Source organism: Ornithorhynchus anatinus, chromosome 8, assembly GCF_004115215.2.
Source record: "Ornithorhynchus anatinus isolate Pmale09 chromosome 8, mOrnAna1.pri.v4, whole genome shotgun sequence".
NCBI lineage: Eukaryota > Metazoa > Chordata > Mammalia > Monotremata > Ornithorhynchidae > Ornithorhynchus > Ornithorhynchus anatinus.
The window spans coordinates 36,231,984-36,256,689 of NC_041735.1; the positions used below are offsets into that span (position 1 = coordinate 36,231,984).

At 44.4% G+C, this 24,706-nt stretch overlaps 1 protein-coding gene across 9 annotated transcripts in view; it reads right to left on the reverse strand.

The window, feature by feature from the left end:
• The window catches only part of TRAK1 (trafficking kinesin protein 1), a 116,314-nt gene that overhangs the window by 72,222 nt on the left and 19,386 nt on the right, over nt 1–24,706 (reverse strand). For 4 of the 9 annotated variants that reach the window (XM_029071342.1, XM_029071341.1, XM_039912957.1 and 1 more), the window contains exon 2: nt 19,640–19,834. Coding sequence is in view for 4 of the 9 variants with exons in the window: in XM_039912954.1 (XP_039768888.1) it covers nt 3,561–3,624 (64 nt within the window). In the remaining 5 variants the exon portion in view is untranslated. Of the gene's footprint in view, nt 1–1,237; nt 1,331–3,560; nt 3,790–19,639; nt 19,835–24,706 lie in introns of those variants that run through there. The other 5 variants (XM_029071339.2, XM_029071338.2, XM_039912954.1 and 2 more) reach the window with 4 other exon arrangements.

Here is a 24,706-nt window from a genome sequence, read left to right on the forward strand (position 1 = left end):
CATCTGTGATTCAAAAGGCAGGCAGTGAAGAAATAGCATCCACTGCCTACTGCTACCTATTAAGGACACTATCAATATCTTCCACCAAAATTCCCTAGTAAATCAAGTTACTTCAGGGCTACAATTATGAAATAATATAATCATTAAATGGATTTGCAGACTTTTCTGAAGTAAAGTCAGTGTGAATTTGGAGCTTAGTTCTGATCTAAATTATATACTCAAAGAAGCTTAAGAAGTAGTATGGCCTAGTGGGCAGAGCACAGGCCTGGGAGTCAGAAAGACCTAAATTCTAATTCTGGCTCCCCACCTGTCTGCTATGTAACCTTGGACAACTCACATCATTAGGCCTCAGGTACCTCATCTGTAAAATGGGGATTGAGACTGTGATCCCCATGTGGGACATGGACCGTGTAACCTGATTGCCTTTTATCCACCCCAGCAATTAATACAGATCCTGCTTAACATAGTAAATGCTTAACAAATGCTTAAAAAAAAACCAAAAAAACAAAACTTGTCACAATGGCTGCCTTTATCTGCATCCAGTGACCAGTGCCGAACAAGAGCAAAGGAAGGAGTTAAAGTGACAGCTTATCACTTATTTGTGATATTTAACCATGGCAAGCCCACACTAACTTCTAATCTGCATTTCCCTGTCCCTAAGGGACCAGCAAACTATTTTATAATTTTATAGGAGGCTTTTCATTTCCCACAAGGGAAGATTAAAGGATCAACAGAGAAACTCACAGAAGTACAATGCGTGGCTTCTTAAATGAGTGCATCGCTTCTAAGCTCTCCTTTGTCGGCTGTTTTCAGTGCAACAGAGAGATGCAGAGGTGGCCACTTCATAGGGGCGGTGGCCCTCGCAGCTCCCTGAGCTGGATTTGCAGACTCACTCACCCCAGGTCTCTGACAATCAGGGCCCCCAAATCCCCAAAATGGTGGCCCTCTGTCCTCAACTCTCCCTAAGATGCCAGCTCTCTTTTGGCCCCCCCGACTCACAAAGCAGAGTCAGCTCCTCCGAAGAGATGAATCCTTGATATTTGTTCTCTCGGAAATCAGTGGTGCACCTGAAACCCAAATCCCTTTGCCACGGTTTCAGAATTTCTCATCACGTGTTTTGTGATCTAAAAATGTCTCCCAGCTCCAAAAGCCCTTCTCCCCTTCCCGACATTGCAAATGGCAGAACACTCGATTCCAGCCAGATTTTCTCTTTGAAAAATCATCTGGTTACTTTTACCTCAGTTTCTTTCCTCGGTGACAGGGCCAGGGCCGAAGAGGAAGAGGCCGACAGGGGAGTTCTATGTCGACATCAGCCAGACCTCCTCTTGTGCGGCAGGGCTGGATGACTGGGACATGTGGTTTCCTCAGCCTTGGGCCAAGGGGTGGGGACAACTGGGTTCGATAAATATTTGGATAGAGGTGGCAAGAAAACCTTGCCACACACCCTTCTGCCCCAGTTCTAAGATGATTCTGCAATACTTAGCTGGCCCACAGACCTCTCCACCAACTCTATTCAATCGCCCATTGAATGTTATAATTTCTCCTCCCCGGGAAGGGATCGATGTGTCCTATTACTCACACGCTCTAATCACCACAAATTAATTCAGTCACATGCAATTCACGAAGAGGAAAAGGAAGGGACTTAATAAATGAACATCCCCAAAACATTAGGTGTTTAGGGGTGTAGGAGTTTCTTAACAATTCTCTACGTCCTTTAACCACACCCAGGACTTCCCCAAAATTTCCATAAACTTCCTACCTGGTTGGTTTCCCCAGAGGAAGAACAAAAAGCAGACTGGCTCCAAAAGATTGGAACTCAAAGGAAACTTTCCAGACTCCAGCAACACAGATCAAATTCAGTGATTAGACTGCTTAATAAATAGACCTTCCTCTCTCCACTCTCCAACACGGTCACCTCCAAAGATTTTATAAGCTTTCAAACCTATGCAGAGAACAGTTAAGGGAGAATATTCTCCTAGTCTAATCTGTGCAGCACTGGCCACTCTGAATGGAATTACAGAAGTAATTTAAGTGTGTCATACCTCCAGTACCAGAAACCCTCCTGGGTATTTTTCCTTTCAGGGATATTTGTGGCTGAAATCAGTCGAGAAAAAGAGATAATGATTGTTCTCATTCTCCAGCTTGCTAACCAGGTCAGCTCAGACCATTGCATCATTCAGGCTAAGAAAATATCTCAGCACTTGAGACATCTGAAAATGGCAAGTCATATGATATCACTGGAAGTACAATCAGGACTCCTAAATCTTGCAACCGTGCAGGGGAAAACACTTTCCTTAAACATCTGGAGGTGATCCAGGCACTTAAAAAAAAAATAAATCCATGTTGAGATTTGGGACTCCTGCTGCTGAGAAGCAGTGTGGCCTAGTGGAGAGAGCATGGATGTGGGAGTCAGAAAGACCTGGGTTCTAATCGCTTAACTTATCTGTGGCTCAGTTTCCTCAGTGTGCAATGGGGATACCTGTTCTTCCTCCTAGTTGTGCTGTAAGCCCTTTGCAGGACAGGGACTGTGCCTGACCTAATTAATTTGTACCTACCCCAGTGCTTAAAACAGCATTTGACTATGTATAAGCACTTAAAAAATACCATAAAAAAAACCAAGAGTCAATACCAGAAAATAAATCAATGAAGATCCCAGGTAATATATGGCAATGCATCATTTTGCTGTGTATCAGTCTAGTAGTAAAGCTAGCCTGCAAAAGAAACTTCTTAAATCACTTGAGCAGTTTCCTAAATTTATTACAAAAGGTTTCCCTTGAGATCTCTTTTCATAAGCTCCCTTCCTCTAGCCTGGGGTCATGAAAGTCCTGTCAGTCTCTGGAATCCACCTCACCCACATTCTTTAGCCTGAAAATCCTGAACGGGATGTCCGCGTGATGTTACTGCTCCAAATGACAGCATGCCAACCGGTAAGTACCTGGCCCAGGTTCAGATGGTGAGACAGGCCATTTGAACAGCCTGCCAAATGAGTGGTATAGTTTCTGGTACGTGTGTGTGTGTGTATGTGTTTTGTGTGTGTTTCCCCCTGCTACCCACACCACCAGTTGCCTTCAGAATGAACCCATTCTAGGCTGGGAGGAAAGCAGATTTTGCTAGGCCTAGAGTTGATGCTCAAGAATGAGATGGAGGCAGCCGTTTAACACAATGCACTACTTACTGTCAACTCGTCAGTAGCACATAGTGCAGATTTTAGTTTAGGTAAATTCCAGGTACAATGCCAATCCAGGTTACGTTTGCTGATTGTAGCAGGCTACACTAATTATAAAACCACACCATAATATTCATGTGACAGGCATTACACAACCACTTCTGCTGAGCAAATGTTCAAATATCCGAATCAGGCTCATCTACCGCATAACTCCCTGTACTGCAGACATCTGAGAGAGGCTTACAAAAGACATTCAAATTGTTACAGGATAAGTACCTCGGCTGCAGCAGCCCCAGTGCCTCTATCTCTAACCAGTTTCCTTCTAAATAACACAGACCCACCCATTAACAACATATCTACATCCCGCCGTTAGACTATAAAAGGCCATAATTACCATCGGTACATTCTTCATAATACCAATCCAGTTCATAATAATCTGCTTCGATAAATTTCTGCATAGTCAGTATCCTTCAGGAGAGTAGAACAGATTTCACAGTGTTGCTGAGGTCAAGTAAAACGCAGCCATGCCTCCCTGCCCTTATAATATGTTAAATTGAAAAGCGGCCAACAAAACCCTGAATTCGAGCTACACATTCTCAGGGGCAAGGTGCAGCCTTCCCTTCCCCCCACTCCACCGCCCCCGCAAAAAAACCTAAAAAAAAAAAAAGAGAGAAATAAGGAAAAGAAAGGAAAAAAGATGAGAAGGCATAAAAGCAAGAGAGGAAATGCTGATGTTCTGGCAGCCCGCTCTAATAAAGAAGCTCTGTAGAGGAGCCTTGAATGGGAGTTGACTAAACCATCCTATCGAGAGCCTGATCTGCTGACGTCAGGGACACACACCACCACTTGGTTTTTCTAACTCCATCCTCTCCTCCCTGTTCTCCACACATCTTTCAATCTAGCATGTTGCCATAGAGACCGGCTGGCTCCGAAAACGATGCGGGGTTGCAGGAAATGTCTCCTGTGGATGCTGGATCAGAACTCAAAGGGTATCTTGTAGAGAGAAGGTGAGTGGAGTTTAACCAAGTGCTAACACAAAACTGCATGGAACGTAAACGTGTATTTAGGTTCGTTTTGTTTCCTTGATTTTAGACATCTTTTGAAGATACAGTATACATTTCAGTTAATGTATAGTCCCTTTAAATTAACATATTCCGAGCCTGGGAAAAAAATGTTAGGAATACCGAATAGCCCTAATTTTCTGTTATGGAGATTGGCTCTATAAATATAACTGAAACAGCAAGCTCTCCTTTGCATTATTTTCTCAAAAGAAACAAATTAAAAAACAATGGAAAGTTGAATTATATTTGAGCCTCGGGACCAAGCTTAGCCAGTTCTTGGGTCCCCATTTTCCAAATACCAGTGACCAGCTTACTCCTCAACTTCTGTTTTCTTAGTCTACATTTAACTTTTAGTTTCAGTAATTTCCCTGCAGATGATTAGCAGTTTTCCACTCAAAACTACTCAGATTGATGCTGGGTGATTTTAAGGTTGTATGTGGGGTGCTCTAAAAAAGTCTGCCACTTGGGGAATGTAAGTTTCTCTTTCTTCCCTGTCACTCAATTCAGAAACCCTTAGTGCACCATGCAAAGATTTAAATAAGAGCAGTGTACACCATTCCATCACCCTGAATTACACTAGGAGAAGGCAACCATAACAATTAAAGATATACAGTTTAAATATCTATACATATAGTTTAATAGCATTCTATGCATTCTAAGTCCTCTGCCATTTTCCAAAGTCCAGATAAGCCTTCCTACTCCTCAGTTTTACTACAGACTAGATTAGTTTTTCCAAGGAAAAGACCAAGTTCAATTATCACAAGGTCTTCATGCCCAGAAGAAACTCTTAGTGAGGGATTTAGGGGCAAGGCTGACTAGAGGAAGAATCAAGATGTAGCATTTGGAGGGAACATCCTGGGCTAGAGGAAAGAGCATAGGCCTGGGAATCAGAGGCCTTGGGTTCTAATTCCAGCTCTGCCGCTTGTCGGCTGTGAGACCTTTGACACGTAAAAAGGATATTCAGGATCTGTTCTTCCTCCTCCTCAGGTTGTGAGCCCCATATAATAATTATGGAATTTGTTAAGCGCTTACTATGTGCCAGGCACTGTACTAAGCGCTAGGGGAATACAAGCAAATTGGGTTGGACACAGTCCTTTTCCCATCTCGGGCTCACAATCATAATCCCCATTTTCCAGATGAGGTAAGTGGGGCACAGAGAAGTGAAATTATTTGCCCAAGAACACAAAGCAGACAAGTGGCAGAGCTGGGATTAGAACCCATGACCTTCTGGTTCTGGGACTGTGTCCAACCTGATTATCTTTTATCTACCCAAGCACTTAGTGCTTGGTGCATAGTAAGTGCTAACAAATACCACAATTATTACTATTATTATTATATTATCATATTTTTGAGGGGCAAGTTACAGGGGTTGGCAGACACTTCTTGATTCAACAAGGAAAAGATCCAGGGAGGGACTGACGATCTTGCATTGGTAAACAAATACGGGCCATGAAGAGATACGAAGGGCAGAGATATTAGATAACTATAAATGGATTTTAAAAATTCTGAAGTTCAATCTGATGGCAGAGGCCAGTAAAAAAAAAATCTGGGAATCACTGCACCACAAAAGACTATTTCTCTGAAATCAGGACACCCTGTTTCTTCAGAGTTCTCATTAGGGCTTCACAAGTGCTGCCTAAGGGAAACTAGTACACAGCAAGTGAGGCAGTTTAGGCTAGCAAAAAGGGTGCAGGCCGGGGATTCAGAAGATCCGGGTGCTCTGCCAATGGCTAGCTGTGGGACTTTGGACAAGCCACATATCTTCTCTGGACTTCAGTTCCCTCATTTGTTAAGTAGGCATAACCTTATTACCTGCCTTCATATAGCCTCAGGATTGTTGTGAGGATAAAATAACTAGTTAAAAGCATTTTGGAAAAAAAAAAATCAACACCGGCTCAAAGTATTATTATTTTCAAATGGGCAAGGATCTTCAATTGGAGATTGGTGGTTTCCAAGGATTCATCAGTATTATCCTTCCAAGAGGAATGGAAAATAAAAGCGAAGTTCTCAAAATAGGCCTGCTCTTTGGTGGGGTCACATGGATACTTAAAACATTTGGTAAATATTAACGGTGACTCTGTTGCTTTCCCTTTTCTTAAGACAGCAGAAACCTACAGCAATTCTCTCTGAGCTGAGGTATGTATCAATTGATGTCTACTGATTCTCCCATTAGATTGTAAACTTAAGGGCAGGGACCATGTCTTTTACTTCTTTTGTTGGCTCCCCAGGAGCTTAATATACTTGATATTATAGTATTTCCCCACCCCCATATTTGTTAAGCTCTAACTCTGTGCCGGGGACCATACTGAGCTCTGGAGTAGATACAAGCAAATCAAGTTGGACCCAGTCCATGTCCCACATGGGGCTCACCGTCTTAATCTCCATTTTACAGATGAAGTAACCGAGGCACAGAGAAGTGAAGTGATTTGCCCAAGGTCACGTAGCAGACAAGTGGCAGAACCAGAATTAGAACCCAGGTTCTTCTGACTCCCAGGCCCGTGCTCTTATCCACTAGGCAACGCTGCTTCTCAATTAAATGATACCTACTTGCAGCCAAGTGGGAAATAGATTAACATTTTGCAAGTTGGGGATGACCAGCGATGGGAGGTTCAGGCTGAAGAAATTCGGTGATGTGCCACTTTGCCTATCATGGAATTTCACTCATCACTACAAAAGTCACAAATGCCCAACACTACCATGGCACCCTGAAGAGGGCAAATGTATCCACTCTCACTCTAGGCAAGGATGCACACCTGCACGGATTATGCCCCCACTATGCCCAGTGATTTTCTAAATAGGTCTTCCACCTTGAGGAAGAAGCAAGGAGACTTAATGCTTAGACATCCGACTGAGCATTCCCCAAAGCCATGAAACACGGAAGAAATGTCAAGGGATGTCAAAGATGCCTCCATTTATAAGAAAAAGGTCAGGGAGCTGACTGTGAACATGAACTGGAATTTCTGAAAACCAGCTTTGGAAAACAGGCTTCTAGTCTGAGTCTTTCTGGAACACCTATAAAACAACATCAAAAGTCATGCCCCCTTGAAACTCAGGGTGGAGTCAGACCAAAAATGCAACTTTTGATCTTTATAATAAGATAGATCGAGGAAAAGTGCAGGGAGTGCTATACTGTATTTATAGACCTTATTAAAATATTGATGATGATGAAACTGATCAAAGTGACAAAAATGAGGCATCAGTATTTACAGTAAACTAGAGGGCTGCCAACTGTGGGACTGGCCAGCCATTTAATAATAATAATGTTGGTATTTGTTACGTGCTTACTATGTGCAGAGCACTGTTCTAAGCACTGGGGTAGATACAGGGTAATCAGGTTGTCCCACTTGAGGCTCACAGTTAATCCCCATTTTACAGATGAGGTAAGTGAGGCACAGAGAAGTTGAGTGACTTGCCCACAGTCACACAGCTGACAAGTGGCAGAGCCGGGATTCAAACCCATGACCTCTGACTTCCAAGCCCGAGTTCTTTCCACTGAGCCACACTGCTTCTTCTTTTAGAGGTCTGTTTCTCAATGAATTTCCTCTGCAACACATATAAACCATAAGAAGCACATAAGAAGCAGTGTGGTCTAGTGGATAGAGCATGGGCCTGGGAGTCAGAAGGACCTGGGTTCTAATCCCGGCTCTTCCACTTGTCTGCTGTGTGACTTTGGGCAAGCCAGTTCACTACACTGTGCCTCAGTCATCTCATCTGTAAAACGGGGATTAAGACTTTGAGCCCCGGGTGGGGCATGGATTGTGTCCAACTTGAATAGCCTATAACTACCTCCGCACTTAGTATAGTGCCTGGCAAATAGTAAGCTCTCAACAAATGCCATTAAAAATTTCAGAACCGACATCAAAAGACAGGGCAAAACTTTCCACAATGTTCAGCAGTCAGTTTACCAGCACCTATACGAATAATATCATTATTATGGCATTTAAGTGCTTACTATGTGCAAAGCACTGTAATAAGCACTCAGCCCTATTTCACTGGGCAAGACACATGAGCATCAAAAGTAATATCAGGGTACCTGAGCATCGGCTGAATGGCCAACAGAAATAGGGCATGAACAAGCTGGAAGAGCAGAACAAATGTTCTGACTACATCCTGGGGAAGAGACTCAAACAAGTGATGTTATCAGAGGGTCATGGGGGAAAAAGGAGCAGCAGACAAATCAGCTCGGTGAGAGGCAATCTGGGCCTGGGAATTAGAAGACTTAGATTCGAGTCCCAACTCTACCAGTGACGTACTGTGTAACCTTGGGTTTGTCACTTGGGCCCCAGTTTCCTCATCTGTAAAATGGGGATGGTAGATTGTGAGCATTATGTGGGACAGGAACTGTGTCCTTTCTGATAATCTGCATCTGACCTAGCTCTAAGCACATAGTAAGCGCTGCAACCAATATTTTACTATCTATCCTAATGATGGGCAGCCACTAGACCAATAGGATGTAAATTATTTATTTACTTTAATGACTGTCTCCCCCTCTAGACCAAAAGCCTGTTGTGGGCAGGGAATGTGTCTGTTAATTCTGTTGAGCTGTACTCTCCCACACACTTAGAACAGTGTACTGAAGGTAGTAAGCAGCATGGCGTAATGGATAGAACATGGTCTTTGGAGACAGAAGGTCATGGGTTCTAATCCCGACTCTGCTCCTTGTCTGCTGTGCAACCTGAGGCAAGTCACTTCACTTCTCTGTGCCTCAGTTACCTCATCTGTAAAATGGGGATTGAGACTGTGAGCCCCACAAGGGACAGGGACTGTGTCCAACCTGATTTACTTATATCCATCCCAGTGCTTAGTAGAGTGCCTGGCACAGAGTAAGTGCTTAACAAATACCATTTTTATTATTACTACTATTATTATATTGATGTCTGTTTACTTGTATTGATGTTCCGTCTCTGTCCCTAGACTGTGAGCTTGTTGTGGGCAGGGATGGTCTCTCTCTATTGCTGTACTGTGCTTCCCCAAGCACTTAGTACAGTTCTCTGCACACAGTAAGCACTCAATAAATATGATTGAACGAATGAATGAATGATGTGCTATGTAAAAACCATTGATTGATTGACAGAAGAAACTGTAAAACATTGTGCTCTGACCGCTTCCCCTAAAGCATGAGTTTGAACCCACTATTCTGGGGCAAAAAGACCCTGGGTAGACTGGACTAGAATCTAGTGCAACTCCCTCCTGAAATGGAGTTAGTTTTGCACCTCACTTTTCTTGCAAAAAGAGAAACTGTCAGTGACTTCTAAGCTCTCTCTCCCCACCATACCTTCACAGGTTCCTCTTTTTAAGGAAAGGGAATTCCACTGGCGTGTACGGGATAACTCAACAGGCTCGGTATGAGGTCCCGGCGTATGACTGCTGTGACTGGGCATTACTGCTGAGCAGTTGTGGGTGGCGACCAGCGGAGAGGCTACAGGGCAGTCGGGCAAAGAGTTATCAATTATTTTTCCTCCTGCCACTTTTGGCACCGTCCACCCAGTTGGCGAGGGGAGAATGAGGCAGCAGCTGTTATCCACACTGGAAAATGGGGGGTGGGGAAAGAGGAGCACAGTTCAAACTCTGGTCCATTACCTCCTTTTCCGCATGTCCAAGAGATGGCCATGGGGCTGAGTAGCTTACGGCCCAGCAACCTTTGCTCAGAGTCAGCAGGTGCCCTCGAACAAAGCTGGAGGCCACACTCGTGAAAGCGCATGCCGAGTAGACGGTCTCAGAGACCCTTCTGTCGGAAACCAAATGTCGCTCACTGCCTGGGCTATTTCTGGGGACCAAAATGATCCCTTTACCCTCAGCCCTGAATTATGTAAAGTTTAACGGTGAAGAAAACCTATTCTTCACCATTAAACTTTATTCAGTTTCATGGGGGCTGGAATGGGGAAGGAATGCTAAAAGAACAGTAAATGGAGAGAAGCGGCAAATTTTACAGAACTCCAATTTTTAGAAATTGGCTCAATTCATCCATCTCCTAGGTGACTGGAATCCCTTTTATTACATTTGGAGTTATGCAATGAATTCTATGCACCACCACCTTAGAGCTCTTCACATACAAGTCACTCATCTTTCATATTTCACAGAATTATATCTTGACAATAATTTCACTTGACAGCTAAAGGGGAAATCTATTCCACCCATTTAAGGAACCAGAAAAAAATGCAATAAATCCATGTAGCCCTTAATTCTACATTTCACGATGCCCAGTGACACAAAAGGCAGACAAGTCCTAAAATGGAAGAGCCATAACATATCCATCCCAAAGGTGCTTCTTGATTCTAGCTCTGGTTTCACGGATTATTTTTTTTATGGCATTTAGTAAGTACTTACCATGTGCCAGGCACTGTATTAAGCGTTGGGGTAGATATGAGTTAATCAGGTTGGATGCAGTCCACTTCCCATATGGGGTCATAGTCTTAATCCCCATTTTACAGATGAGGTAACAAAGAAAAGGCAAGTGCCCAAGATCACATGGCAGGCAAGTGGCAGAGCTGGATTTAGAACCCAGGTCTTTGTGACTTCCAGGTCTGTGCTCTATCCACTAGGCCATGTTGCTGCTAAGATTATTTGCTTTAAACATAAATTCTATGAGAGCCAGATGAGGATAAGTACTCTCGGAAGAACTCTTTTTGAATTTCTGATCTTGATTGGAATGTTTCTGGGCCAGGGCCAGGTTGAGTTTAAGGGTTAATGCATGGCTCATGATTGCAGGGGAGACAAGAGAGTTCGCAAGTCCCATTTCTGAATCTTTGGTTGGCTCCAGGGAAGTCCATTGGTAGCCACTGCTCACACGCTCTCCCATACCACCGCAGAGCAGCCCACCTCGACTGACTATATTTTATATGTGATATTTGTTAAGCTACTTACTGTGTTCCAAACACTGTACTGAAAATAAAGCTCAGATTCAAGAACTGGCATTCCTTCTGCTGCTTCCCAAATAGAAACATCACGGATGGCTTGGAAAAGGCATATAATTCATAATTGTTTTTAGGAAATTCTCACTTCAAGTTATCCTACACAGTGCCTTCATATTTTTAGGATCTGCCTTGTACAGCTAAAATCTTGTGTGTCTCACCTGAGAGAAAATTCTGCTAAAAAAATGCTTAGAGTACAGCTCCTTGAAAAATATTAGAGAAGCAGCACGGCTTAGTGGAAAGAGCATGGGCCTGGAAGTCAGAGGACCTGGGTTCTAATCCTGGCTCTGCTGCTTGCCTGCTGGGTAACCTTGGGAAAGTCACTTCACTTCTCTGTGCTTCAGTTTCCTCATCTGTAAAATGGGGATTCAATACCTGTTCTCCTCCTACTTACACAGTGAGTCCTTTGTGCGACAGGGACTGTTTCCAATGTGATTATTTTAAATCTACCTCAGAACTTTATTACTGATAATAATAATAATAATATTTATGTTAATATACTCCACGGGCAAGGCTCTACATTCCCTGGAGGAGTCCCTTTGAAAATCTGCACTATCATCAATGGTATTTATTGCGTGTTTACTATGTGCAGAGCACTGTACCAAGCACTTGGGTGAGTAAAATTCAAAAGAGTTGATAGACAAGTTTCCTGCCCGCAGTGAGCTTACAGTCTACCACAGTTACTATCTTGCAAAGCAGCTCCGGGTGGAATGCCTGCTGGGTAACCTTACTCCTACTGAGAGCTCACCTCCTCCAAGAGGCCTTCCCAGACTGAGCTCCCCCCTTTTCCCTCTGCTCCCCCTCCACCCTCTGCTCCTCTCCTTCCCCCTTCACCTCCCCTCAGCTGAGCCCCCTTTCCTTCTGCTCCCCCACCTCCACCCCATCCTCTGTTCCTCCCCCTCCCCCCTTCCCCTAGCACTGTGCTCATTTATATATATTATTTATTACCCTATTTTTGTTAATGAGGTGTACATCCCCTTGATTCTATTTATCGTGATAATGTTGTCTCGTTTTTGTTTCGTTCTGTTTTGCTCTGCTGTCTGTCTCCCCCAATTAGACTGTGAGCCCATCATTGGGCAGGGATTGTCTCTATCTTGTTGCCGAATTGTACATTCCAAGCGCTTAGTACAGTGCTCTGCACATAGTAAGTGCTCATTAAATACTATTGAATGAATGAATGAATGGTGGGATGGTACGTACACTTTAAGAACCAGGAAGTTTATTTTCAGTACAGTGTTTGGAACACAGTAAGTAGCTTAACAAATATCACATATAAAATATAGTCAGTCGAGGTGGACTGCTCTGCGGTGGTATGGGAGAGCATGTGGGCAGTGGCTACCAATGGACTTCCCTGGAGCCCACCAAAGATCCAGAAATGGACTTGCGAACTCTCTTGTCTCCCCTGCAATCATGAGCCATGTAAAGCCGATGACATTAATTTAGTTCTCTGCTAAAAACCGTTTTCTTCATTGGAAAGTGATGATTTAGTGGACTCTGGCCATGACAGGGGCACACAGCTTGGTTGATCCTCCGTGGGTGCCTGGGCAATTGGAGGAAGTGTGATCCGGGAAGGGGCTAAGTCCAGGGGAATTCTGTAAATGATTCACATGAGCGATATTATAGGCCTTCAGGCGACAACAGCGGGCCTCACTTGCACATGCACCTTTGCAATCAGTCAATTGCATTTATTGATCACTTAATGTGTGCAGAGCACTGTAGTAAGTGCTTGGGAGAGTACAACATACCAGATACATTCCCTGCTCACATGAGTTTACAATCTGGATGGAGAGAGAGGTGAAAAATCCACATGTACCTAAGTGTTATAGGTATTTGAGAATAGCGAAGTACTCAAGAATGCTGAGTTGATTGCAATCCTTGCCAAGAGTTTGCTGAATTTCAGAAAAAGCCCTACAATACATTAACCTGTCAGCATTGGCCACTGCTGAAAGTAGCAAAATTTCCTAAATCAGCTGAAAAATTATGTGTGTGCCCTTTATTTAAATGCTGGCTTTAATTTAAGCCAATGAATAAAAAAAGTCAAATTAACAGAATATGAATTTCTCATGGTGATCCCAAAACCAGCTGGAAAAATCCATTAGAATCTAGAGAGAGGGGGAACTCAACCCTTCTAATTACTACACAGCTGAGTTTCAAATGAGTAAAGAGAATGTGAAGATCAAACTTTCTTTTGGTACTTTTCTGTTTTTGCAGGAATATCCTTCAAAGGAAAGGAAACTATCAATTCAGAAAAGAAAACTATGTGGGCAATGATGCAGAATCACTATAACAAATGCACTAAAGCAGTCCGTTAATCCATAACTTGAACCCAGAGCTGCCAACTGAGAAACGTGTTTCTCCTGGTGGAGTAGAACCATCTCCAGATTTTATTTTCACTCTAAAAAGGACAATTACAAACATCAGAAATAACAACTAAATTAATTTTCTAAAAGCAACTCCCTTCAGAGAATCGAGTGGGATTTGTCTCCATTTCAGTTTGGGGGGTATTTTTAGAGGCAATGAGTAAATCTGTGTCACTTGGCAAAAGACTTGTCCAGTTTACAGAGCCAGATTCTTGGGAAGCGAAGATGCAAGGATGATGACTCAGGATTCTGGATGAATAATAATAATAAATGTGGTATTTGTTGAATGTTTACTACATGCCGTGCACTGGTCTAAGCGCTGGGGTAGATGCAAGCTAAACAGCTAATAACCACAGCATAAATAATCTTCCTTAATGTTGCAAGCTTTGGTCTTCACTCTTCTAGCCATCATCCCCGGACCTTTTCAATTGGATTTCTATGAAGCTGTTTCATCAAGGGGGTGACCAATTTGATACCTTTCTCCTAAACACTGATAGAGAAAATTCTTTCCAGAAAACTATGTAGGCTGTCTGTTCCCTAAGTCACACATGAATGTTCGCTTTTTCTGCTAGTCACTGTCCAATGGCACCAACATTATGGAGAGAAAAACTATCAACTGGGGTGGTTTCAAGAAAACTAAATGACCTGAGGTGGGGAAAAATTTACCATCTCTTCCAATTCCACATGATATCGCATGTGATATTTTGCAGAATAATTGTTTTATGGTATTTAAGTGCTTACTATGTGCCAGGCACAATACTAAGTGCTGGGAAGATACAAGCTAATCAGGTTGGATACAGACCATGTGCCACATGAGACTCACTGTCTTAATCCCCATTTTATAGATGAGGAAACTGAGGCATGGAGAAGTTAAGTGACTTTCCCAAGGTCACTCAGCAGGGAAACGTCAGAGCTGAGATTAAAACCCAAGTTCTTCTGACTCCAAGTTCTATCCACTAAGCCATGCTACTTCTCCCTGCTACCCCTTGATTGAGTTCCCTGTTTGTTTGCTTTTTAATACTACTTGCTAAAGCACTTACTACATGCCAGGCACTGTACTAAGTGCTGGGGTAAATACAAGCTAATCAGGTTAGACACAATCTATGTCCCACATGGGGCTCACAATACTAATCCCTGTTTTACAGATGAGGTAACTCAGACCCGGAAAAATTGACTTGCCCAAGTCACAGAGCAGACAAGTGGCAGAGTCAGGATTATAACCCAAGTCCTTCAGCGTGGCTTAGTGGAAAGAGCCCGGGCTTGGGACTCAGAGGTCGTGGGTTCTAATCCCAGCTCAGCCACTTGTCAGCTGAGTGACTTTGGGCAAGTCACTTCACTTCTCTGGGTCTGTTCCCTCATCTGTAAAATGGTGATGAAGACTGTGAGCCCCACGTGGGACAACCTGATGACCTTGTATCTACCCCAGTGCTTAGAACAGTGCTTGGCACATAGTAAGAGTTTAACAAATTCCAAAATTATTATTATTATCTATCCTCTAGGCCATGCTGCTTCAAACTCTCTTCCGCCCTCAGAACTGAGGACAGTTCTGGTCTGATGTCTGCCCTGCTAATGCATCAGTTCCATCCTGTAAGCCCGTCAAAGGGCAGGGACTGTCTCTGTTACCGATTTGTACATTCCAAGCACTTAGTACAGTGCTCTGCACATAGTAAGTGCTCAATAAATACTATTGAATGAATGAATGAATCCTGTGTGACATACACAACTCTGATGTCACCATTTTAGAGACATGAAGCCCTTATCTCTGCCATCTTTATGAGGGGTCCTGTCACATCTGGCTGCCCTTTTCTCGTTACACCACAGTGCCCTGAGGATGGTTCCTTAGATCCCCTACTGTCTAGAGCTGTCCCGACTACCAGACAATCTGCAGGTTTAATACCAAGTTGTCTCTACATTCCCCAAAGTGGTACGATGCTTGTGGAGTTATTTTTAATTAGGAGATGCCACATCAAAGTATTTTATGTAGGCCTTTTCCATCATTCGTTGGGTGGTAGTTAGCAAGTAGCAGCAGAAAGCCAGATTCGTGTTATTTAATGACATATTTGCTTGGGAAAGGGAACCCTGAAGGCAATGACCTTCCAGTTAGAGCTTGAGGTGGAGCTTTGCAGAGTGGGGAGAGGGAGAATCAGAGGAGACAGGTAGGAGAAGGAAGAGGATAGAGAAGGCAGCAGGACAAGCAGTGGGTGGAAAATGAGGCTAACCTCTTCTTTCATTCAATAGTATTTATTGAGCGCTTACTATGTGCAGAGCACTGTACTAAGCGCTTGGAATGTACAAATCGGTAACAGAGACAGTCCCTGCCTTTTGATGTGCTTACAGTCTAATCGGGGGAGATGGACGGACAAGAACAATGGCAATAAACAGAATCAAGGGGAAGAACATCTCATTAAAACAATAGCAAATAAATAGAATCAAGGTGATGTACTTCTCATTAACAAAATAAATAGGGTGACGAAGATATATACAGTTGAGCGGAGGAGTACAGTGCTGAGGGGATGGGATGGGAGGGGGGAGGAGCAGAGGGAAAGCGGGGAGAAGAAGGTTTAGCTGTGGAGAGGTGAAGGGGGGGTAGAGGGAGCAGAGGGGAAAGGGAAAGTCAGTCTGAGATGGTCTCTTGGAGGAGGTGAGCTTTAAGTAGGGCTTTGAAGAGGGCAAGAGAATCAGTTTGGCGGAGGTGAGGAGGGAGGGCGTTCCGGGACCACGGGAGGACGTGACCCGGGGGTCGACGGCGGGATAGGCGAGACCGAGGGACGGTGAGGAGGTGGGCGGCGGAGGAGCGGAGCCTGTGGGGTGGGCGGTAGAAAGAGAGAAGGGAGGAGAGGTAGGAAGAGTGAGAAGTTTTTGTTTTTTTTTCAACCACTACCCCTTTGGTCTTCACTTGGCATAGGGGCTGGGTATAACTAGGGGCAAGGTGCAAGCACCTTCCCTCCCTCCTGACCCAAAGTCTTCTAGGAAGGAGCCTTGTACCTTCTTGCCTTGCCCCGACCTGGCAGCCGATCCACCAAATGAGCAGCTCCCTACCCACCGACCACCCACAGACCTACTGGGCAGAAGCCCGTCAATCGTATTTACTGCGTGTTTACAGTGTGCAGAGCACTGTACTAAGGACACCCCCACCCAAGCACTGCCGCTCTCAGTCCAGTCAGCCAGTCAATTGTATTTACTGAGTGTTTACTGTGGGCCGAGCACTAAACCAGTGCTTGGGAGAGTACAATTTAACGAAACAACAGACGGGATCTGCCTGCCACAGCCGTGGTGACTGCTCCCACGGAATCAACTCAGATTCACCGTCACGAACCCTGGTCCAACAGCGAAACCTCCTGCTCCACCAAGCAGAGTGCCAGTCTCCTCTCACCCCCTAATCAACTGGGTCCAACCCGATTAGCTTGTATTCATCCATTCATTTGATCGGATTTACTGAGTCCTTACTGTGTGCAAAGCACTGTACTAAGCGCTTGGGAGAGTACAGTATAACAACAAACACAAGCCCAAGACGAGTTTACAGTCTAAAGATGAGCTTTCAATCTAGAGATGAGCTTACCCCAGCATTTAGTTCAATGTCAGGCACATAGAAAGCTTTTAAATACCCTATACATTTGAAAAATAAAATAAAATTTAAAATCCCCCGAGGCCATGCATCAGGGTGTGGATCTCAGGGAGAGTGGAAGACATGCCCTGGCCCACCCAGCCCCATCTGCCCCATGAGAACAAGAAACAGAGATGCTGTATTGACCTCATCATCTCCTTTCCCCTGCTGGGGTCTGGTCCGGTCACCTCTGGTCCCCCTCGGGATCCAAGCTACCCACCCTGACCAAAAAAGCCTGTGGGCCAAAGCTAGTGGTTTCTACCCGTTGGTGCCCATCTTACCGAAACTACTGGTCCTGGGCACCTAAGGGTTGGCATGTTATCGGGCACCCACACAAGTCAATCAATCCTCGGAGGAGAAGCAGCGTGGCTCAGTGGAAAGAGCACAGGCTTGGGAGTCAGAGGTCATGGGTTCTAATCCCGGCTCCGCCACTTGTCAGTTGTGTGACTTTGGGCAAGTCACTTAACTTCTCGGTGTCTCAGTTACCTCATCTGGAAAATGGGGATTAAGACTGTGAGCCCTGCATGGGACCTGATTACCCTGTATCTCCCCCAGCGCTTAGAACAGTGCTCGGCACATAATAAGCACTTAACAAATACCAACATTATTATTATTATTTTTATTATTATTACATTGAAGTTGGTAGACATGACTGTGAGCCCGCTGTTGGATAGGGACCGTCTATATCTAATAATAATGTTGGTTTTTGTTAAGCGCTTACTATGTGCCGAGCACTGTTCTAAGCGCTGGGGTAGACATAGGGGAATCAGGTTGTCCCACGTGGGGCTCACAGTCTTAATCCCCATTTTACAGATGAGGGAACTGAGGCACAGAGAAGTTAAGTGACTTGCCCACAGTCACACAGCCGACAAGTGGCAGAGCTGGGATTCGAACTCATGAGCCCTGACTCCAAAGCCCGTGCTGCCGCCGAACATATCTGCTGCCGAACTGTAGTTTCCAAGCACTTAGTGCAGTGATCTGCACACAGTAAACGGTCAATAAATATGATTGAATGAATGAATGAATGAATGAATGAATGAATGCCAGCCCACATGGAGCTTACATTAGTGGGAAACATCTAATATCTGGGCCTGAAAATGCAGCCAATGAAGGCTTGGGTTTGTGAGTATACTTTCACTCCTCTGCCTTCTGTTGTAACATTCTTTCCCAAGTGCTTAGGCCAGTGCTCTGCACACAGGAAGTGCTCAAAAAATACCACTGATTGATTGATTCTGCTTTGGGCTAAGAAGGATGAGGTGGGTTGTATGGAATTTTTTCAGCCAAGTTTGATTACTTTATCCAAGGCTTGTATTTCAACCAAAAAAAAAAAATCAATGGGCAAAGCTTTAAAATATCCTCAGGCTAGAAACATGCTTGACACTTTGGTGTCAAGGCATTGGGAGATTTAACAAAGGGAGATAGGGAGAGAGACTAAAGTGGATTACGGTTTCATCAGTCAGCCATTTTATAGGATCCTGCATTCTTGCCATTTGGAAGGACTTCTAAGAAGCATTTCTTTATGCCATTACGGTGTTCTCTGCTACACATATCATCTGGTTTGTAAAGAAGAAAAACACCTTCTATTTAGTGTTCAGTGTCTTCCATTTGCTGGAAAAAATGGTCCCAGGCATACCAGGTATCTCCTGGTAATTAAATCTCTTCATTACAAGGCTTCCTGAGGCTCAGCACAGCACTGGGGCTACAAATTATACAGTGAAGCCCAACGCATACGGTCAGCAAAAAAAGGAAACTCAATTAGCTCTTTTTGCACCCTGGAAAACAGACTAATTTGCTGGCATTCCTTGGGGCTGGGTGTCGGGAAGGTTTTGCTGGAATTGAGCTCCATAGCACTGGGCCAGCAAGAAAATGGATATTTTTTAAAATGCTACCTCACTAAAAAGACCCGGGGCACTAAAGGGGAGAAAAAGCTGCTATAAGACTTCTTGTCTGGCACTGCATTCCTTTTCGAGGACAAAGGGATGCAAGGAGGAATTCTCTGAATCCTGAGAACCACTCTCTTCCCTCCACTAGTGCACCACATTGTAACTTCCTAGGTGAAGAGGTTTAAGTTGTGCTAAATTCACATGAAACTTGCTGCTTGCCCTTGCCAATTCCACAGAGCAATAGCAGCAGACAGGCTAGACCTTGTCCAGTCTTTTTGATCAAAGGCTTTAGGTCGGGCACATCCATAACATGGCAACAGTGATGCAAACAATGGTCTGGCTATTATTGGGGAGGCAAACTCTCAGGGACAGCATGGCCTAGTGGAAAGAGCACAGGCCTGGGAGTCAGAGAACCTGGGATCTAAACCTGGCAAGTGACTTAGCCAAGGTCACACAGCAGACGAGAGGCAGAGCTGGGAGTCAGGAGACTCCCAGGCCCATGTCCGTGCTCTAGACCACAATGCTTGTAAGCTAAATGTTCCTGACCCCGGCTATAAGTTTTTTAGGGCATCGACTGCTAACCTCTACGGCTCTAATGCTATGGGCAGCACAGGGCCACAATCAAAACGCCAGCAAAAAGGAGGGACGACTCACGGAAGTATTTCAGCGTCTCTTCTATCTGTTCGGTGGTTAAGTCGATGGTGGCATCGGGAGAGATGAGGGGAGTGTGAAGCCAGTCGTCGTGGTCATAACCGTAGATCGTATCTGCTCTTAGCTTGTAATGAGGGAGCTGTTCCTCCAGCAGGCTGATGATTTCAACTTCCGGAAGGTTGGTACTGTTGCACACATCTGACAAGAGAAAGGCCACAGTCGTGTCGTTAATGCCTCAAGACAGAGACGAGCACGTCGGGGAGGACTTGGTAGATCGGTGACCCCTTGGCATAAGCTTCACCATCCAGCTAGTCTCTCCCAATGTACCAGGCTGGGGACTGAGCAGAAAACAAGAGATCAGCTTGCTTGGGATGCCTGACAAAACATTTCTATGAGCCCTTCCACTATACATTTCAAGCAAACAGTAGTATTCATTGAGCATTTACCCTGTGCAGACTCCTGGACAACGGGCTTGGGAAACTACAATAAATGCTTAATACAGTGCTCTGCACACAGTAAACACTCAATAAATATGATTGAATGAATGAATAGACATGATCCCTACCCTTAAGGAGCTTACAAGCTAGGAGACGGACACTAAAATACAGATAGGGGAAGCACTGGCATATAAAGACATGCACGTAGGTGCTGAGGGGACAGAAAGTTCTTCCTAGAATGTCCTCCTGAAAACTGTGACTATAGTTGATTCAAATGTCCAAATGAGAAACAGAAATTTGCTCCAGACCAGAGACCTAAATTTTAGTCTCTCGCTGACCTACTGAATCATGTTACCTCAACAGAATGATGGCCTTAGTTGATTCTACCAGTCAAAACACTATATAATCTCACCCACCCAAAACCCCATACTAAACCCTGAATTTTAAAGACGTAATTATAAGCACCCAGGGCTAATGGGCAAGGCTGACTCCAAACGACACTCGTCTGAGTGATAGCAAGCTCCCTCTAGACTGTAAGCTCCTTGGAGGCAGGAAACATGTCTACCGACTCTGAAGCACTTAATACAATTCTCTGCAAACAGTAAGCGCTCAATAACTACCACTGACTGACCCAAATAGGCTTCCTCGAGAGTCTCTTTCCTTGGGTAGAATGCCACAGACCATTACAGGTCAGCAACGAGAGGATTTAGCAAAGATGGAAGGCAGATTATTATATTATCTGCTGTGTGACCTTGGGCAAGTCACTACTTCTCTGTGCCTGTTATCTGTAAAATGGGGAGAAAGACTGTGAGCCCCCACGGGGACAGGGGCTGTGTTAACCAGATTTGCTTTTATTCACCCCGGCACTTAGTACAGCTCCTGGCACATAGTAAGCACTTAACAAATACCATAATTATTATTATTTTGATTATTATACTTTCTGCAGGAGATTCTACAACCTTGCTACGCCCTCGCAGTGCTCTTCACCATGAATAAATTGCCTCCCAAATACACTCCCTGGGTCTGCGTTGCTACCTCAATACTGACGAGTCCAGCAAAAGGATGGCTCTCCATTTACAGGAGTAATTTGGTCTACAATCTAATTTTCAGAAAATCAGTAAGCTGCAGCTTTGAATGTAAAATATTCTAAAAGCTGGATGGAAACTTACATGAAAAAGGAATAAGTTTAAGAATAAACATGACCATCTGCCAAGCAATAAACACAACTCCCATCTCATAGTAGCTCTCTCTGCCTAACACGGGAAATGTCACAATGACTGAAATTTGGCATTTTAAAAATAACAAATTTAAAATCTGGACTGGGCTTTTGTCTCCAGCTGAAAAGGGCTTCCCAGGACAGACGTGACACAAACAGGCTAAATTAGGAAGCTTGCTATTTCTCTTGCCCTCCAATTCTACAACCAAATATCCCTTCAACAGAGCTAAATATGTGACCCACAACAAACAGCACACTAATTTCTTCAAAACACAATAATGTTAGTATTTATTAGGCACCTTCTGTGTTCAGCACTGAGGTAGCTACAAAATACGCAGACCAGACTCAGTCCCTATCCCACACAGGGCTCGCAGGCGTAGAAGGAGAACAGACACTGGATCCCTATTTTACAGATAAGGAAACTGAAGCAGAGAGAGGTTAAGTAACTTGCCCAAGGTCCCAGATCAAGTGGGAAAACCAGAAATCCAGACTCCTAATTCCATGTTCTTTCAACCAAGCAATTTTCTCAGTTCCTTTCTTCTTCCCCCACTAAATATTATCTTTCTGCTTTCCTCATCCCCATTGAGAGAGACAGCTATTCGTGGTACAGTGGCTTCTGAAACTAGCACACACATGCCATCGGAAGGCATGAAGAGCGATCATCAGTCTGAATTTCTTGGTTAATCATAGATTCGGCAAAAGCAGGCTTCTAATCGGGCAAGCTGCTCCATCGCTTTAGCACTCTTAAATATGGCCTCCCCAAAGCACTGACTATCTCTATCACTAACCGACAGAAAACATGCAGACACATTGTCCTGTAAAGAGTGTAATGTTAACAATCTATATTTTTTTTTTGGTTTCATTTTCTTCATTTTATTTTGGTTCCTTCTGAGTAGCTGAATGTCACATGCTGGCATATGATTAGCTGAAGAGGTGCCTTATGTACAGAGCAAAGCTTTGTCAGACATGGCTGGTGTTTGATTTGCCCTTCCACATATCCAAAACTGAAAGGTCAAATTATTTACTGTACAAGTTTCCGGACCAAACAGATATAGCTTATGCTAACATGTGGTGCCCGGGGAGATAAAGTATCACAAAGCAAGATGGTACCAAATTATCTTTTTTCATCTTTGCTCTTTCAATAATATTAATGATGGTATTTGTTAAGTGCTTACTATGTGCCAGGCACTGTCCTAAGTCCTGGGGTAGAAACAACCAAATTGAGTTGGTTCAGTGGCTGCTTCTAAGATACAGACCATAAGCTTTGGGGCAGGGAATGCATCTACCAACTCTATTGTACTGTAATAATAGCAATTGTGGTATTTGTTAAACATTTACTATGTGCCAGGCACTGAACTAAGCACTGGGGTGGATACAAGCAAATCAGGTTGGACACAGTCCCTGTCCCATGTGGGGCTCGCAGTCTCAATCCCCATTTTACAGATGAGGTAACAGGCACAGAGAAGTAGAGTGACATGTTCAAGGTCACACAGCAGACAAGTGGCATGGGCAGGATTAGATCTCATGACCTTCTGACTTCCAGGCCCGTGCTCTAACCACTGCACCATGGTGCTTCTCCCAACCGCTAAGAAGAGTGTTCTGCACACAGTAAGCGCTCAGTAAATACCATTGATTGATTGATGCAGGCTTGCAGTATGACAGCAATGTATTCTGCAGGGGAGAAAGGGAAGAAGATTTCTTCAATCAATCCATTAACCAATGGTATGAGTTCTTACTCCGTGCAGAGCACTGTACTAAGCACTTGGGAGCATCCCAAACAGAATTTGTAGATGTGATACCTGTCCATAAGAAGCTTACAGTTTACAGGGACAGACATGAAAATAAATTACAGAGAGGGGAAATAGTAGAAAATATTCATTCATTCATCAATCGCATTTATTAAACGCTTACTGTGTGCAGAGCACTGTACTAGGCACTTGGTAAAGTACAATACAACAGTAAAGAGTGACATTCCCTGCTCACATTGAGCTCACCACCTAGGATGGGGAGACAGACATCAATACAAATAAATAAAATCAGGATATCTGCATATATGGATATGGTTAATGGATTGTATATATATATATATATATATATATGTTATGGGGAGGGGAAAAGGGGGGAAGAGCAAAGGGAGCAAGTCAGGGTGATGCAGAAGGGAGTGGGAGATGTGGAAAAGTGGGGTTTAGTTTGGGGTAACCACTGGAGATTTTTGCCGGGGCCGGGGGGTGGTGACATGTCCTGAATGTTTTTGTAGAAAGATGATCTGGGCAGCGGAATGAAGTATGGACTGGAGTGGGGAGAGACGGGAGGTTGGGAGGTCAGCAGGGAGACTGATGCAGTCATCTAGGTGGGATAGGAAGAGTGATTGTATTAATATGGTAGCAGTTTGGATGGAAAGGAAAGAGCAGATTTTAGCGATTAGTACCCAAGTGCAGTGATTCCAGAATCTTCCGAGACAGTGGGAGGTTCAGTACAGTGTCCACAATTGGAAGTAGATGACACCAATTATGGCAGGGTGGCTCGGTGCCAGAAATAAAAAAATCTGACAAACATCTGGTACGGGAACCGGACAAGCCAGCTGAACATTGAACAACTAGCTACTCCTAGCAGAACCCCATTTCTTCAGGTGTTTTCCCCCAAATGCCTAGTGCCTACATGATAATAATAATAATAATGTTGGTATTTGTTAAGCGCTTACTACGTGCAGAGCACTGTTCTAAGCGCTGGGCTAGATACAGGGGAATGAGGTGGTCCCACGTGAGGCTCACAGTCTTCATTCCCAATTTGCAGATGAGGGAAGTGAGGCACTGAGAAGTGAAGTGACTTGCCCACAGTCACACAGCCGACAAACATGACACCCAAGGCATCCTGAGGTCAAACCAAGGTCCCCGGGGACCTGGGTAACATGGGAGGGATGCCAAACGATTGCCCTCCCTCCGCTGGACCTGCAGCAGAATTCACCAGGTGAGGCCACTGACGTGGCGAACCCCGATCAGAGGGATGCAGAGCGGACGAACGAGAGACAGAAAACATCCTCCGTGTTTAGAGTTAAGACCCAAAGGCTGTGGAACGTGGGCCAGGGAGGACAGCCAACCTTCCAAAGTGGTAGACTTGGGCCAGTGGACGGAGGGAGGTAGGGGCCTATCACAGGTGCCAGTATGGGAAGAGTCAACCAAAAACACCTAAAAGGAATAAGGAAGGGACCTAGTACTAGCTGAGCTATCTGCTGACACGGAGGTCTAGTCACAGGATAGACTCACCAGGGAGGGAAAAGGAGAATTCCCAGGATAAGAGCCGGCTTCTGCGACTCTTAAATATTGAGAAAGACAGAAGACTCTTCCCACTGCAGGTGCTGGGAATACTTTGGTACCAATCGAGCAATCAATCGATAGTACTGAGCACTTACTGTGTGCT